The sequence below is a fragment of the Glycine max genome, chromosome 8 (assembly GCF_000004515.6).
Source record: "Glycine max cultivar Williams 82 chromosome 8, Glycine_max_v4.0, whole genome shotgun sequence".
Taxonomy (NCBI): domain Eukaryota; kingdom Viridiplantae; phylum Streptophyta; class Magnoliopsida; order Fabales; family Fabaceae; genus Glycine; species Glycine max.
Genome location: NC_038244.2, coordinates 2938156 through 2955984, shown reverse-complemented (window position 1 = coordinate 2955984; position 17829 = coordinate 2938156). Strand labels below are relative to the sequence as shown.

The 17829-nt window shown below is 34.2% G+C and overlaps 3 protein-coding genes across 10 annotated transcripts; all 3 read right to left on the bottom strand.

Annotated features, from left to right (window-relative positions):
* Positions 1 to 837: 837 nt before the first annotated feature.
* On the bottom strand, positions 838 to 6909 carry LOC100777327 (protein tesmin/TSO1-like CXC 5). Its single transcript, XM_003530452.5, has 8 exons — positions 6299 to 6909; positions 5755 to 5862; positions 5478 to 5655; positions 4285 to 4638; positions 3726 to 3826; positions 3550 to 3644; positions 1963 to 2385; positions 838 to 1184 (listed from the first exon to the last, which is right to left on the bottom strand). The coding sequence occupies exons 1-8, from the start codon at positions 6508 to 6510 to the stop codon at positions 1000 to 1002; spliced, it is 1656 nt and encodes a 551-aa protein (XP_003530500.1). The 5' UTR covers positions 6511 to 6909; the 3' UTR covers positions 838 to 999.
* A 2290-nt stretch (positions 6910 to 9199) lies between these two features.
* On the bottom strand, positions 9200 to 12868 carry LOC100801952 (cyclin-dependent kinase F-1). Of its 7 annotated transcripts, none has more exons than XM_006584760.4 (3): positions 12264 to 12858; positions 11298 to 12054; positions 9200 to 9326 (listed from the first exon to the last, which is right to left on the bottom strand). In XM_006584760.4, the coding sequence occupies exons 1-2, from the start codon at positions 12744 to 12746 to the stop codon at positions 11308 to 11310; spliced, it is 1230 nt and encodes a 409-aa protein (XP_006584823.1). In that variant the 5' UTR covers positions 12747 to 12858; the 3' UTR covers positions 9200 to 9326; positions 11298 to 11307. The 7 variants fall into 7 exon arrangements, with proteins under 7 accessions (XP_006584823.1, XP_006584822.1, XP_006584825.1 ...); XM_006584759.4 differs by having other exon boundaries at positions 9200 to 9427; positions 12264 to 12845; XM_006584762.4 differs by having other exon boundaries at positions 9200 to 9408; positions 12264 to 12845.
* A 220-nt stretch (positions 12869 to 13088) lies between these two features.
* Positions 13089 to 16236, bottom strand: LOC100791180 (protein NRT1/ PTR FAMILY 1.2). Of its 2 annotated transcripts, none has more exons than XM_041017929.1 (5): positions 15955 to 16236; positions 15747 to 15857; positions 15398 to 15615; positions 14592 to 15130; positions 13089 to 14086 (listed from the first exon to the last, which is right to left on the bottom strand). In XM_041017929.1, exons 2-5 carry the CDS (start codon positions 15847 to 15849, stop codon positions 13207 to 13209), a joined length of 1740 nt encoding a protein of 579 aa, XP_040873863.1. In that variant the 5' UTR covers positions 15850 to 15857; positions 15955 to 16236; the 3' UTR covers positions 13089 to 13206. The 2 variants fall into 2 exon arrangements, with proteins under 2 accessions (XP_040873863.1, XP_014634153.1); XM_014778667.3 differs by having other exon boundaries at positions 15765 to 15857; positions 15955 to 16235.
* Between the last annotated feature and the right edge of the window lie 1593 nt (positions 16237 to 17829).

Sequence of the window (17829 nt, the reverse complement as noted above, 5' to 3'; positions counted from 1 at the left end):
AATTAACTTAGTTTTTATTAGTTAATTTAATAAACTCGTTAATTAATCACTTTTATAACTTTAAACTGAAAAAAAATTAATTTCTATAAATAATTTTCTGCATTTTCTTAAATTTATATTATTTATTTCTTTAATGTTGTATACACTTATATAAAAAAATATTAAACACAGTTAAAATCTTTTTTATAAAATTTGACGAAATAGTTGTCGTAGATGAGGAAAAAACTTGGAGATAAACACGTATAACCTATTAAGATGACTATATAAAAAATTGGTAGGTATAAAAGTATAAAAAATACCTAGTAAGATTTAGAAAATATATGAATAAAATCATAAAATAAATATATATTTTGACAATGTAAAGTTATTCTCAAATAAAAAAAATGTCAAATTATCTTGTGTCCTAAATAGAAAGTAGGTATATAAAACTTTAGCTTAAAAAAAAGTATATATATATATATATATATATATATAATTTTAAATTAAATTTTATTATTTTATGATAATAATAGTTACTTTTCTTAAAAATATAATTATATTAGAAGAAAAAAAAAGAGATAGCACAATACATAAAAAAAAATTGTTAATCACTGGTTTCTGAACCGTTCAACTAAAAGACAAAAATGGCCTAGATCTTGTTAAAAAAGGGAGGAAAAAATTGCATGAGATTTGACATGTGTCCACCAAAACTTCTTTTAGATTAATTAATTAATAATTAATAATGAATAGATGACGAAGCAGAGCAATTAAGATTTCTATATGAATGAGCGAAGTAAAAGAAGAAAATTGATCCTAGTTGGATTAGTTGGTGGGCCTGGGTTGACAGTTGACACCCCCTTCAAACTTCAAAGAGAAGGCATATAATGAAGAATGAAAGTGTTTTTACAGTTCAGAGTTGTAGCATACCTTCACACAATATTCTTCCAGAGTTATCTCTGCTCATCTATGTTAGATTCCTTTCATATCTATTTTTCTACCTTAGGATAAGTTTCCCCATTTTCAGGAACTACCACTACCAGGGAACAAAATGGAGTTGCCCGCCGCAGCTTTGGCAACACCGTTAATGTTATTATTAGTGGCTGCCTGCTGATGTGCTGTCTCAGTACTGTCATTTCCACTGCAATTCATGTTTGGGCCCTTTTGACTCTCTAATTCACTTCTGGCTAATGAAGAGCACTTTGTTTCTGAATTTTTTGGGAATAAAAGTTAGTCACTTCAAACAAACACTCAAGTAGGAAATGCAAAAATACACAACATATACTTCAACCATACATTTAACATTGAAATCCAGCCCACAATACTTTCTGACCACGGAAATCAGAAATTTCAGAGCCATTTCAACTCACAATGATATAAAAAGCAGACCCGACAAAGCATTAACAAACTAGAAACAGCTAGTTAATCTCACTAACTGTCTTGATGTACACTTTACAACTATAGAAGACGACCATTTTCTATCCATATGAGGTCTTCACTTCATGCTCCATAGATGATAGAACTCACTCATCCAGTAATCCTTTACCACAATTAACTTGTAATTAGCAAAAAACAGAACCAACCCCGTAACTTTGAAGTAAAGTGAATGGATTAGGTGTTTAAGCAAGTTCTTGCTGAGGAATCAATGGAGTATGAATAGATTGGCTCTTAGCAGAGGGAAAAGAATCAGGTGGGGAGTGGAGCATAAGGTGTAGTGATGGAGAAAGGGGTAACAGAGAAATGAGTTTGGTTTGAGATAGGAGGAAGCAGGAAGGTTCCAGTATTGCTTTTTTCCTTTCTTTATCTTCATGAATTTACACTGTCTCTGGACTGATAGATATTGGTACCGGAGCTCAAATTACACATAAATAATACAGGTTCAGCTTCAGATAACTAAAAGGACGGTACAATGACAAATCAACTAATGGAAAATAAACAAGCAGTTATTGGGATGGTGGGTGTTGTCTAAATTGAAAGTTAACTTACCATTTATTTCTCCCATAGTGATAACTCTATTGAGAAAATCTCTAAATTTCGTCAATACAATCCTTTCTTGCTCTGCATAGACCTCTGTCATTACTTGCCCATAAGGCGGTTGCAAAGATGTGTTGCAAGCATGTGCCCTTGATCCAACAGGGGAGGCAGCAGTCATGAACATTGTATCTTGCTCATCGCACATCAATGCTAAAGTTCCAGGAGACATTGGCCTCCCTTTTGGGGCATCAGCACCATCTGAACAAGAATTATCCAGGCTGATATTATCTGTCTGGTTTGCACTCGAACAATCATCATCAGCCATAGCTTTGTCAACATTAGCTTCCTTTTGGCTTGGTAATTGCTCCTGAGTTGAAGAAGCACGAGAAGTTTCTGTCTGATCTTCTGCATGCTTATCCATTAAATTTTTCTGGTCTGTTCACAGCCATAAAAATAATTGGTGAGAGAAAATAAGTCAATAATGTACAACTGTACATTGATAAAGCTAATATCACTTGGTAGATAGCAACTGGAATCATCAATACAGAAAACTAGAAGTTTCTAGCCCAAAATCTTTACTTCTAAGTATATGCATAAACTCATGGAACAAGACTCCATAAGTATTAGAGCCTGTTTGGTTTTGGGAAATATTTTTTAATTCAAATTTCTTATTTTTTTTACATATAATTACAAAAATGCCACATCAATTTCACTTAATTTCTTGTTTTCACCATTTCCAATACAAATCTCTGAAAGCAAAATAATGAGTGAAACAGAAAATAGGAAAAGAAAGCAATTCCATAAACCAAAAAGTTCTTAGTGTTTTATGAACTGTTTCCTAATCATATTTCTATAGAATAACAGGAAAAAAATTAGTGCACTAAAAGGTCACTTGTCAATATAGAGGTTTCTTAGGTGCTAAAATTTTTGGATACCCCAGCATCTTGAGCATCGCACTCCATCCCAAATTCGAAACTCATCAAACAGCTATCCAGTGACAAATAACATCAGCAAATGGGCAGGGTTACCAAACATTTAGAGGTGCCATAGAATTAATTCCACTTCAAAGTTCAAAATAAACAACTTTTAATTTATTGCACTTCCTTTTCTGCTTTCCTCATTTCCCATAAAGGAAACTATTGTTTGCAGGTATATATTACTAAAACAGATTAAATTCTGTAACTTATTATTTAGCTAATTAAATCCTCTAACTAGTTTGATTGCACATAAACAGAATGGTGATAAAAAAATTTATAAACCTTACTATGATTGAAAATTTGTTTAGTTCTTGATTTTCTGATGCACTTGTTTCTAGAGCAACAAATTAGAAAGTCTTATCTGATGTAACAATTCAATTTGTAAGATACAAAATTACAGCAATCCTTAAATAATGCTCACTTATTATATGGAACAACTCAATTTTTTAGGATCAGTTTGAGAAAGGGAAAAGGCAGGGAAAATGTGGAAAACAGAAAAATCTTTTCTTGGTTAATACCACTCTACTCAATACTCATATAAGGAATTAAAAAGACAAACAATAATGATACTTCCAAAACAAATAGCACAATTTATAATTGACAATTTAACATGTCAACATACCTGTAAATGTCTTAGCGGCTTGTCCAGATACTAGCACCAGAACTGAGCAAAGTTCCTTCAGGTGCTGTGGTTGTATGATGTCTGCTAAAAGAGACCTTCAACAGTAATCAAGTTAATGACTAAATTAAATAAATATATCTTCATTTCATCATTTTCATGAATTTAACCAGTTATACCTGTACATTAATTTTGAAGGACCTAATGTTGCTGGTCCAACACGAGCACCTGGGATAGGTGACAAGGATGAGGAGGGTGCAGGAACTCTGACATTGTTTGCCTGGTGAACATTAAAGAATATATATATATACATAATTCATCATTCATGACATTATTGTATATAATTGAAAAATAAAAAAGTCATTAATAGTTTTCACTCTAAATTGCAGCAAGCTAATATGAACTAGCAACTCATGATGAGCTTTTTTTAGACCAGATGTTAAGTCATCATGGTATCGAACCAAAACTTTCAGCATCAAAGCCGCAGAATTGATTTGTCTTTATTCATTCACAATAGACTAGCATTTTGAGATAGGCTTTCCTTGTGGAGACACATTGGAACAAATCAAAGGGAGCATATATAAATTAAATAAAGACTAAATTAATTGTGAATACAGTCATGTAAGATTGTGCGACAGTAAATTTTAAAACTGGCTAACTTTTTTTTCCTCCATTTCCACAATTTAACCGATTTCCCAAGTTAAAATAAACCTCTGAACAATATTAACAAATTTTTACCTGTTGCCCCTGCCTGCCAACTGATGGATCCTTGACGGTTGGCCCAAATAAGAGTTCTTGACCTTTTCTTTTCTTTGATATTGGTGGTGAAGAATAGCCAGAGGAACCAATAGCTCCAGTTATGGCAGCATTGGCTGCTTGCTGAATATACACCAAGTTGTTATTTTGATCTCCATGGAACAAAGCCTGTCTCTCTTCACTTCCCTCAAAGTTTTTGCAATCCATGCATTTACAATTTTCAGAACAAAGAATGTTGGCTTGGAAGCACTCACAATACTTCTTGAGGCACCCAGATTTTTTACAATGGCACCCTTTATTATGCTTTCCCAATATCAAAATTTCCCCAGCATCCTCCTACATTTATTTTGAAGTTCACAGATAGTCAACAATTAAAAAGTAAGAAAAAAAATGCAACATCTTTACCAGTACTAGAAAAATTACTGAGTTCAGAAAAAAATTCATTTATTTACAGTTTTACACTTTAGAGCATATATAAGTGAATTTGTCAGGTGTTTTAACAATAGGTTGCTGTCATAGAAAATTTTTATACCGTCAAAAGCCAAAATTTTGTGCGGACAATGAGACATGTGGCTGTCACTTACCCGAGTCCTGAGTTGCTTTTAGTTACATTGCTAGCCGATTTATATTGACTTTCTATCCTTGTGTAACTAAATTAAAAGAAAATGCAAATAAGGAAACCAAAAATGAAATAGGTTTCATTGACACAAAATTTTAGAAGATCAAAAAATGAATTTATCTAAACTATGTCTTTTGGAAAATAGCATCAACATATTAATAGGTAGGGGATAAAGACAATTAACATAACCAGTAAGGATACTTAATATCAAGGAAAATTGATTATCTCTACAAAATTGTAAAACCGAAAAATGGTAGAGTAATAAGCAAAGGCATAATTCTGTAATTATGGAATGATGCACTTAATGTAACATAAAATTATGCTGTGGGGAAAACAATTACACAAGCAGAAGTGACCTCCAATTATAATGCAGAAAATATCCCTTTTGCATATTAAAGAGAAGTAATAATGTCTTGCACCAGTGGAGCATATTCAAACCTGATGTGGTTCTAAATTTCTAATCAATAAATACAATACCTTAAATCAATGTTAACGGCCACAATATAAAACACAACACACAACATTAATCATCACAAAAGGTAAACCAACCACATACCCTGATATCACGTGTTCTATGAGGGCTACTTGCTATTTTTGGCCTAAATGCATTTGGATTCCGTTCTAAAGTAGCTTCAACTGCTTCTCGTCTAGCAGCTTCGTTTTCCACATTGTTACAACAATTTACACAGTTGCAGCCGTCACAATATATTCCCGAAGCAAAACATTCACAATATCTGCTCAAAGACATTTCAAACATTAGCTCCACATTGCATCCAACAAGGTGCAAAAGCACAATACAATGACCACAGAGAAAGTCAGAGTATTTCACTTACAGTTTCAGGCATTTTGAATGTTTACAATTGCACTGCTTCTGCTTCTTCGGGGTAGCTTCTTTAATTTCAAAGCCAGGCCTCGGTCTTGATTTAGGAGATTCTGGTTTCCTGAATAAAACAAACGTTAATTGAAGACCAAAGAGCAATTCAAATAATCAACAAACACGCTGTAAGAAAAAATAAAAAATTCAATACATACTAAATAAACCAAAACCTAATGATAATTATCGGTCACTTCTTTCTCATTTCTCAACAACCGAACCCCAAAACCAGAAAGGAAATTTCCTATAGAAAATTTCACAAACTGTGATTGCAACTCAACTTCCTAACTACCAAACAAGCATCGCGCATGTATGAGAAGCATAAAAATCGAAACTTTATTCCCGAATTCCCAATCCCAGAATTTCCACAAATCAGATATTTTTTTTTAAAAAAACCACACACACACACACACAGTTTCACCTTATTTTTTCTAAGAAATCTGAAAATCCATATTGTCGACAAATGAAAAATAGAAAACAACATGTAGGATACAAAAACTCACCCAACCCTGACAGAAGTAGAAGGCCGCAGCGGCAAAACCACCGGCGGCTGCGGCTGCGGCGTCGTCGACATCCCGCCGAAGCCGGTGAAATCGAGCTGCCGCGCTAACTTCTTGGCGGGAACATCGAACGGCAACAGCGCATTGGCAACGACGTCGTTTGCCACAACATTCTTGGGAGCGCCATCACTCCCCTCAGCTTCACCTTCCCCCATCAAAACAATAATCTTTTTAAAAGAAAAATCAAAACCTCACTCAGTCTTCTCACCGACTATTGATGGTAACAACAAGAATAATCAGAGCTACAAATTCAACAAAAATTAAGCTCAAATTCAGATCCAAACGGAGCCCCACTCTGCGTTCAGCTCTCGAATCAAAGACAATTCGATCCAAACACCGACACAGAACAACAATAGAAAGAACAAGAAAATATGAAAAAGAAAAAAAGAAAACTTTGCGATTATTAAGAGAAGAGAAGAGGAGAGAAGGGAGAAGGGGGGTTTGAGTTGTGTGTGTTCTTTGTTGGTGGTGTTCGCCTTCGCCCCCTCTCTTCCTCCCTCTCTCTCCCAAGCTTTTCAAATTCAATTTTTGTAAATATTCAACGCCCAGATATCGCTCCCTTCTTCATCCAACGGTTCTTCGTTAAAGTATTGATCACGCGGCGCAAATTCATAGAAGCAGTGCTCCTCTTTGCTTCTCTGCCCTACGATTCAACCCACGTCCAAACCATTTTTCATATCAGCCGTTAATTGTGGACACGTGTGCGTTTTTGATCTGGAGCCTTACTTTGCGTCTCTGGGGTTTATAACAGGGGATTCGGTTTTGGGATTAAACCTAAGATGTAAATAAAGAGAGAATTTGGCGCTAAAATAAAGCGGTCCCACGCCACTTGTTGACTTCCCAGAGCAAACTTTTTTACAGTTTATGCCACTAAGTGCAATTTCGAGCTAATCTCATTGTCATCTCATGGTTTCATACTGGAGTAACATTGACAAAATATCAATAATTTTTTCACAATTGTAAAATTTTATAATCGTATTATTTTATTTTAATTTTCATAAAACAACATTACTTAACGAAACATAATTCGAATTTCTCAAGTAATAATTTCTTGTGAATGAAAAAAGTATGGGTAAGAGAAAAAAATCTCAAATTTCTTTAGTAAGATTAATTATTAATAATGTTTATATTTTTTTTACTATCCCACCTCTGTTCCTAATTGTGAATGAAAAAAGTATGGGTAGGAGAAAAAATCTCAATAAAAATCATAAAATTCTTAAGTAAGATTATTTATAAGACTCAAATTAGAAGTGATATTTATTCATTTTAATAAGATCAAATTCATAATTTTTTTGAATTAATTTTTCTTAAACTAGAATATCCCCAATTAAATTAGAAAAATATTGTATTGATAAACATTTAGAAGAGAGAGAAAAACATTAATAACAATAGTATTTTAAAAAAAATATAAATTTAAGATAATTTTTTTATTAATTAAATTAATCACGGTAAACTAGTTAATTAATTCTTATAAATAGAAAAATGTAATATTTATTACATTTTTTTAGAATGAAAATAAGTACTATTTATTACATGGTAATTAAAAAAATCTGTATTACAGTCTTTTTTTCTTTTCTTGGACCAATGGCAAAAAATGGTGAAGAAAATGAAATATAAGTCTTTGCTGTATATGTTTAGGATAATAAATTGAAAAGGAAATGACATGTTTAAATATTTTGTATTTTTTCAGAGGTAATAGCAAAGGAGTAGATAACAAACTGACTCCACCTGGCTTCTGTATGTGTATGGTGGCCCTAAGGAAAACGTGATAAAACCACTAAACCCTATATATTCCGTGTGAAAAGGCTTAAAGAGCTTAAAAACTTCAATCAAACTACCCACTAAAATTGGACCATGGAAGACACTCAACTGGGATATTAGCCCAATATAAGCGAACATGACAGCAATTCAACATAAAAGTCAAGACATTATTCCATTCTTTTTTAGGTGAAGGATACAAAAGGTATCATGATCACTCTCCATATTTTTTGGTGAATTGATCAGTCTCCATATAATATTCAAGTAGTTTGATTATAATGAATTAAAAAAAGAGTCGTCGCAAAGAAACTAACGGAGATACACACCATAAAACTTGATGGCAATACAAATTGTTCAAAATCAAATGCTTTCAATGAGTTAATGAGTATTGGGAAATTATAGGAAATGTTGGACATTGTAGGAAATGAATCTATACTATTTTAAATTGCTCCCGCAAAGATTTCTATTTGTCATCCCTTCCAGATTGGTTTTATATGCATGTCGCATTTGAAGTTATTTTTAGAGAATTTCCGTGACTGTTAGTGGCTAGAGATTTGTTTGTGAATTAATTTTGGAATTTGATGTCTCCTTGCAATTAAGAGAATTATTTGCCATAAATGGCTGAAAGTTTTGCCAAAGGTTGATATGTTGTTGAATTATTTATTTTTCCTTTCACGCTTGAAAAATGAAAATAAAATGTTTTTACCAATAGAAAGGAGAAGAGATGCCTGCTTAAATAACATTCCATTTTTCAAAGTTTGTCTCATTTTTAGCGTAATGCTTTTGGAAGAAAGAATTCAGGAGCGTATATAATAGCTTCAAGTTGAAAGCTATATAGTGCTGAGCAGCAGGTAAGTGTTCACAGAAATGTCCGGAAATAAGAAATTCACTGTTCGTCTTATTTGGAACTAATTTTCCAGTAAAAAGGTGATTAAGACCTGTTACTAATGCAGATCTAAATTTATTTGTCTAAAATGAAATAATTTAAGTTAGATTTGTCCCAAGACAAGGTTGAGTAAAAGGCTTAAGTTTTACAAATTAATTGACAGAAGAAAAAAAAACATCCAGGAATTAGCATTATAAATATTTTGTTTAAAATGGTTTCTTTATATGTAGAATCCAAGTCACATTCTAGTATTCTACTGATTCCAAAATTGCATAAATCAATATATATAGTTCGAAGTGTGATAGGAAATTCCAAGGCTAAAAGAACCTGCACTTCAAAGGGATTGTTCATCATTTCTTCCACATTACTTGCACTTCAGAGAAGGGGCTGATGAGAATCACAAAATATGCTAGCAGAAATAGAAGAATCTTGAAGAGGCACAGAAAAACATTAATGCAACTGATGTAATATTGAGAACAAAAGATCTCAATAATAGAGGTTGATAATATATAATGTAATATGTTTTTCAGAATTTCTACTTCTTTAAGTAAACAATCTTTAGGTTGATAATTATATAATCTTTGTGTATAAATGGTTCACTTCTGCAGGTGTGATTGAACCTAAAGATTTATTTTAAGTCCTGATGTTTAGTATATCAATGTCTTTTAAATAAAATAACATACAAAATTTATTTGTTGCTACCATTACTGCCCTTGATTAATAGTAGTTTCATCTTTTGGTCTAGAAATTATCAACAATATTGCTAAGTGCTAACAGACTAGTTAACGTGGATGTAGTATTTGGCAAAGAGAATTGTTATGGATATCAGTGTTTACACGCTGAGCAACTCCTATATTGGAGAATTGTTCTTTACTCTTTCAGTTTGTGTTTTTCCATGCATTATTGACTATTGCCTCGGTGCATATAATAAAATAGTATTTACATACGTAGGTAGTTTAAGCATGTTCTAAGAAGTGGTATGCAATACTTAGAACAGTGGATATGCTAATAGACAGTCATATTTGTAGTAAATAATAGACATTATTGAAAAGTGAATGATACCGTGGATAAATTTGAGGAACTGGAATAAGGGTGACATCAGTGCAGCAAATTGGATTGGGGGTTAGAGATTAGATAGGAAGGAGATTGGGTAATTTGGTGCATTGTCGGTCCAACCTAAGCTTGATGTTCAATAACACTGCTTTATTTTCAATAAGGAATTGCAACAAACTAGACTGGAGGTACTTGCTGTAAATAATGGGTAATGGGTAATTGGGTATGCTTTAATTTGTTCAGCCCTAATTTCAGAGTCATATAAGTTGTAGCAATCAATTATTTGTTTGGTTTCAATTTCTTTTGACTCTCTCTTGATTGACATTATGTAATGGACATTAAGTTAGATAAAGTATGTCTGTCTGTCTTCATAATGTTTATGCAGTAGCCTATTTTAGATAAAAAAAAAAGAAGAAGTTATTAACGATTAAAAAGTATAGCTTATAAGATATGTTAATCAAAAGACATGGGGAGAACCAATAAGTCATAAGCAACAAATAACTTCCCCTTTTTCTAATTTTTTCAAGTCATGGTATTGTGGATTTAAAGTGGATTACAAATATCATGAAGTATAACCATCCAATTTCTATGTACAGTTAAAGATGACAAGGTATGCCTTGCTTTTCTCGAATGAATGATTATGACAAAATAGTATTCATGTATAGAGACAAAAACAGGTAATGGAGTCATATTAAAAAGGCAACAAAGTGTCAGAGTTATTTAATAAGAGGAAGCTTATTTTCTTAAAAAAATAAAAAGAGGAAAGTTAATAATATTCCTCTATTTAATTTCCTTTAAATTTTATACAAATATAAATTTAAACAAAATATATTTCAACGTCTAAGTTCACAAAGACCCCTGTTAACATAGCTGGGCTGCAGAATTTCCCACTTCCACTCACAAAAAGTCGGTCTTTATTATGGATATGAATCCTCTTGCAGCTAACTTTTTACTTTGTCATGTCATCAGAGCAATAAACACAAAAATAACTATAGTGGGTTCTATCATTATATGTGTAAATTTGAACAGATACAAGTCCATGTATTATATCAACTACGAGTGTCATGTTAACACACAATCATGCATACTTTTCAACAATTTATCCCTTTGTTCACAAGTGAATGATAAATCAGACAAAAAGAGATATTTCTTATCAATATTCTCACCGAAGAATTTCCAGCAAATAATAACAGTTGAGCAACACAACAGAAAAGGCAAAAAGGCAGTTCCAAGAATACAATGTACCTTGAATTCTTCAAGGAAACTGTATGGAGAAACCAGTTCCAGTCCTTGTGATATTCAGAGGGCCAAACTCATCAAAATCAGAATCGCAATCCATTTCATCGATATCACCCCACCCACAAAGGGAATCCTCATCTTGCCCTTTTCTGGTCATAGGAACTCGCAGCTCAGAAACCGGAACAGGAAGAGGCTCTTCACTAAAGTACTTGTCATGAAGCAGCTCCATCGCCGTGGCCCTCTTAGCAGGATCATAACAAACCAGTTTTTTCACCAGAGCCACTTCATCAGGGGACCGATTGGGCAAACAAGCTTCAAGACCAGCAGGATTCTCCACCTTGCTAAAGGAGATTATCGCATAATCAGGAAGTTTAGAACAACCAGCCCAAGCACTCTCATCAAGGCTACCCAAAACACCAATGATTCTACTAAGCTGGTCAATATCAGCAGTTCCAGGAAACAAAGGTTGCAGAGTTAAAAGTTCTGCAAAGATACATCCCAAGGACCACAAATCAACCTCCAAACCATAGTCTCTGGATCCATAAAGCAACTCAGGAGCCCTAAACCAACGAGTCCCCACGCATGACGTCAAACAACCAAGTTCTTTCTCTTCCTCTTCCCTATCTACGCCACTTGTGGTGCATGTTGCTTTCCCATCGTGAGTGCTAGTAATAGTATCCTTATTGTCAGCGTCATCTAAAACCCTAGAATATTCTTCATGATTATTAGAAGCATCAATACCAGGCTCCGTGAGAATCCTTGCCTGAGAAAACAACCCATCAATTCTGTAAATTTTGCAAACACTGGTTAAAACATTTCAATAGTGTAAAATTAATAGTAGAATACAAAATAGATTTACAGCGCCAGGGAATGACCATTAAACTCAAATTAAAAAATCAATTATGCAAACACTGGCTAAAACATTTCAATAGTTAGAGGGATAGGGTTTGTGATTGTTGAGAACGAGATAACCTGTCCAAAATCAGCGATCTTGAGGAGGCCGAGTTCGGAAATTAAGAGATTAGAGGGCTTCAAATCTCGGTGGAGGACCATGTGGCGGTGACAAGCGTCGAGGCCGGAGAGAATCTGAATCATCCAGCGCTTGAGCTCGCCGGCGGGGAGGGGCTGGTTGGCCTTAGCGGCGTCGGCGACGACGGTGGCCAAGTCGGTTCTGAGGAACTCGAGGACAAGGACGGCGTCCTCGTCTTCGCGCCAGAAGTACTCGTGCAAAACGACGACGTTTGGGGAGCCCTGCAGGAGCTGCAAAGCGTCGATTTCTCGGAAGGCGGACTGGTAGTCGTGGATTTCCTTGAGGGCGACGGTGAGGTTGTCGGAGAGGCGGCGGCCGCGGTACACATCGGCGTATGCTCCCGACCCGACCCGCTCCATGACCTCGTATTTTGCTATGATCTCGGATCGGGTGTGGATGCTCCAGCTCTTCGGTGGAGGATCCATCTCAATCACACTCACTGTCCACTCCGGTGTCCAATGCCTCTGCCTCAAACTTATTATCAGTCTCTTCTTCTCACTTCTCACTCAACTTCTCTTATTCACACGTGGGAAAGATTAGATATATTATAACACCGAAAATATATTTAATAAGCCAATAAATTATGTAATTTTTTAATGGACCACACATGTTTTTCATTGAGGACAATTTTATGCCCGTTAATTTATAATTCAATAATATATATTTAATATTTTAATAATCTAAATCCACTCTTGTTGATTGACACATTATTCCATGTGTTGCATGATTATCGATACTATATCTATAACAATTATAAAAGAGGATAATTTCACATGGTTTTACATTCTTATTTTAATAAGAAATAAGAAAATACAGCCACAAAATATCTTTTTTCCACTAATACAAGAGAATACATTTATTTCTTTTGCTTTGTTTTCCTCCTTTTTATTGTGTGTTGGTCTCTTTCTCTGATGTCAAAATTTTGTCAACATCTTCATCCCAATCTTTTATATCCTGAGTACTCCCATAAGCCCTACTCCATACCAAGAAACATACCAAATTAACCAAATTTAGAATGAAAAGGAGTCCATAGTAGTAATCATAGTGTCCTCTATTGATATTTGATGCTAGCCAACTAGCTCTTCCTCCTCTCCTTGTCCCATCTTTCACAACCTTGATGATGAGGCTTCCCACCAAGTTTCCCACCCCAATGTTAAGGGTAGATAGGGAAACAGCAACAGTGGACATTGTTTTAGGAAATTGAGAGTAAAAAAACTCTATTTGTCCAATGACAGTAAAACCTTGTGCCAAACCAAATAAGCAATAGGAGGGCACCAACCACATAGCTGACATGTTGACCACTCCTTTCGGGTTGTCTATAAATCCTTCACTTATGGCTTGATTTCTTCTCTTCTTCTCTACCAATGTTGCTACTAGAGTGGCTAAACATGAGATCACTAGCCCAATTCCCATTCGTAGCTTCACAGTGAGTATTCGTTGGTTAGGCAAAATGGGAACTAGAATGCGATCATACACAATCACCCACATGGTCAAAGTTAGCATCATGAATAAAGCGAAATTAGTAGCTGGGATATCTATACCGAACACCATCCTGTCCATGGTACCTGCTTGGACTATGAAAAATTGTTGTTGGCTTACAGTAGTCGCAAGTATGATGCCAGTGGACCAAATAGGAAGGACTTTGATTATGGCTTTCAACTCCTCTACTTGTCTCACTGTACACAGACTCCATGGCTCATTGGGTCTCCCCTCATAGTCCAAATCTTTCTCTCTATTCTTGATTATGCAAGCTTTATTCAAGAACCTAAGAAGGGAGATCAATGAACTATTGAATTAATTAACATGCTCAAAATAAGTCCTCTAATTTTTATTTTTTTTTATAATTTCATATTACAAAATGGGGACCGGATAAACTATATATGATTTGCAATTTTTTTGTCTATTTCTTCTTACTAATATAGCAATATACCTAAATTTCTTCTTGAAAAAATTAGTGCAAGACACATTAATCTCCAATACTACAGAAATATTATTTTATTTAGTTTTTAAAATTATAAATGTTAGTCATATAAAACATGGTACACTTTAGTTTTAAAAAGGACTAATATAGCCAATATTTGATTGTTTTTAAAGATTAAAGTGAGAGTTTATATGTTTAAGGATTAACGTTTTTTTAACAATAGATTTGGTTGTTCGGTGTTTACTCTATTCTTTAACGTGCCTAGATATTTATTTAATCTCTATACAAAGAAAGAAACGCATACACAAGTGTTACATGAGAGTCTATCATATGAAAAATCAATGCATACCTTACTTTGTTTGTTGGTTGAACAAGATTAGAACCATTGCGGAAATACCAAATGTCAGAGTTCTTGGGAGGCAGGGGTAAGTGTCTGTTTTTCCAGGCCGCAACAATCACTTGGGCGAAGCCAGTGAGCAAGCTCTTGTTTGGTTTCACTTTGACGTATATGGAAGTGCCCAAAAAAAACATGATTGCAGACAGTGACACAATCCCCATAGAAATCCCAAAACCCACAACCCACCCTGCTTTAACTTGAATGTACACTATGAATGCCATTGAAATTGTTACTGAAATGGCAACTGAAAGATAGTACCAATTGAAAAAGCTCTTCATGGTCCTCTCGTTTTGTGGGTTTTCAGGGTTGTAGATTTGATCTGCGGTAAAGGCCAAGGTACATGACCTAATGCCACTAGCTCCAAGAGCCATGAGAGTAAGGGAAGAGAAAAGAATCAGGAGTTGCGGTACTGTTGGATTTGCACAAGGTTCTGTATCACATTGAGGCCTTGCATGCCTAATAATAGTAGTGAGCCATAACACAACTAAGCCCTGCAATCAAGATAATAACCAAACATGTAAGAAATTCAAGTGCCCATTGGGTAAGCAACTTAATTAAGACTTTAGCCATTTCCGATAAATTATTTTCAATATTTAAATTATAAACTGTTTTTGAAAGCTTGTTGAAATAAGTTAAAATTAAACAATTGATTATATATATATATATGTGTGTGTTATAAGCTATATATATTTTATAAGTTCTTAATGTCATATAATCCAAATAAACCGAAAATAAGTTATTCCAAAGTATTGGCTTACAACAAGGTGGATGACTGTTCCCATTGCAATAACACGAAATCGTCCAAGGCAAGAATCAGAAAGGAAAGCACAAAAGATGGGCAACAGATTGGTCAAGGCGTTCCACAGGAACATTATAATAGTTCCAGTTGCAGGGTCAAAATGATACTCCTGAAGCAGGTACAAAATCATGTTTACACGGAGCCCCACTACTGCAACCTTTTCAAAGGTCTCGTTTGCTACAGGAAGATGGAAATCACAACCTGGTTATATTAGAACTTCTCATATATATACCTCACTAGCAGTAACACACAACATTGTGCCAAAAGAAAAACAATGATTTTTAATGTATGAATGAATAGAGAAATGCCTTGAAAGGGGTCATCACCTATGATAAAGGGCATGGTTCTCCAACCACCCTTTTTCCTTTCAAGCAGCTCGGTGGCTTTCTTTTGCTCCATTGGCATCTCCATTTTTCCTTCTGCGATACACACATGGAAAAGTTACACACAAAATACTATAAATTAATTAAGCTAGTTACTACAATATATGGACAAAAGCTCTTTTTATCCGCATACAATATTTCTCTCCTGCGTGTGTTACGACTCGGTGCAGTTGACCTCGTTATTATAGTAATTTATTGTCGCATCTCGGTAATCGAAAGAAATTAGTAGTATTTCTTGTTGCAAATTAACGACCACCCAATTTCCTTAAAAAGGAAAACAAAATTTTAATTACGACAAAAAAATTGGCTATTTATGTACATATTAAACCATTTATTTAATTATTGTCATATGAACTACACGAAATGGCATCCAATTGGGCTTAAATCCGTATGTGTCATTCACCTTAAACAAGTGTGAAGTGAAAAATACGTTATATATATATATATATATGTGTGTGTGAGAGACTCCGCGGAACGAAAAGGTAATTAAGTTTAAGTGTCCAACGACGAATCAAAGGTTCCAAAGGGTGAAAGGAAGGAAAAAAAAACTAATTTATGTCATTTCAAGTATAATGAAGGTAACTGGCTTTATTTTTTAACATTCAGTTTGATTTAAAATTTGATAAAAATAATTGTGATGCAATCAATTGCTTTTAAAATACAGACCTCGTTTGGTAAGTGAGAAATACAGAGGAAAAGTTTTTCTTAAAAAAAAAAAAAAAGACTATTGAGAATATTTGATTAACTTTTTTAATCGCTCGTTAAGTACAAAGTACAAAGGAAAAGTATGCCTTTTTGTTTGAAAAATCACTGCACAATTTGTCAGAAAAAAATATTTAATCTTTTTAATAAATTTGGGTGTTGATTAATTAAACAATGATTATAGGTTTCATTTATGGATAATACTTACTTTTTTTCATGATGGTTTTTTTTAAAAGAAGATTAACTCACCATTAATAATACGATGAAAGATATAACTGAGAATATAATCAAAGACTTGAATACAAGTATAGAAATTGATGCTCTTGTTGCTAAGGAGTGGACAACAATATTCACTTGTTTTCTAATGAAACTCACCCGAGTTTAAAAATTAGAAATTAAAGTTCTATGTTTAGATAGAATAACTTTAAAATCTGTGCTTCCTGTAGAACCGACTGAGATTCCGTCAACGACTGTCTTGCAATCAAGCTCAAACAAAATGTTATGAAGTCGTAGCTCTTTTAGCCCAAAGCAAACCATGTAAGAGATCAATTGCTTCTGCCTCCCGAGGTTCTGGTGTTCCCTCATGGTGAAGAGATTTGGCTGAAATGAAATTACTTTGGTCATCTCGTATACAAACGCTGACGTCATATTTGTTGATGTCTTTAAAGCTAGCAGCATCAATGTTTATCTTGATGTATCCAGGTGCAGGTTTCGACCAAGATGAGAGCATAATTTGGTGATGGTGCTCATGATGTAGATTGGACAAAGCACGAGCAGCAGACCATTCCTTATGAAGACTCGCTGAACTTGGGTTGCAGCCAAATATCACATGCCATGAGTTCTCGAAATTATCACTAGTAGTAACATTTAGTAAAGGAGTAGATTTGATAGTAAGAGAATCATTTTCATTGTGCTACACCAAATCCACGTGCTTTTCAATCTTAACGCTATGAGTTTTTTTTTCATTTATATGGTGTTCAATTTCTACTTCTATTTAATGTGTGACTTCACCTCACACTTATAACCCAACACATCTTTCCTTTAAGTGTAACTCTCTTTTACATGATAATCTCTCCCTCTAATGAAAGTCTTTATCATCTATAAGTATTGGACAAATTGGTTCAACTTGAGGAAAAAATGTATTGAGTTACAAGTGTTGTTGGACAAATTCGTTCCAAAGCAAGATTCCAAGTTTCTTAATTGACTTCAGTTTTAACTCCCATGGCTGATAGAACTTAATAATATACTTCTTTAACTGTCATCGTCCACCTTTAACTAGCTTGAAGTGAAAGATTACTTGTATTAA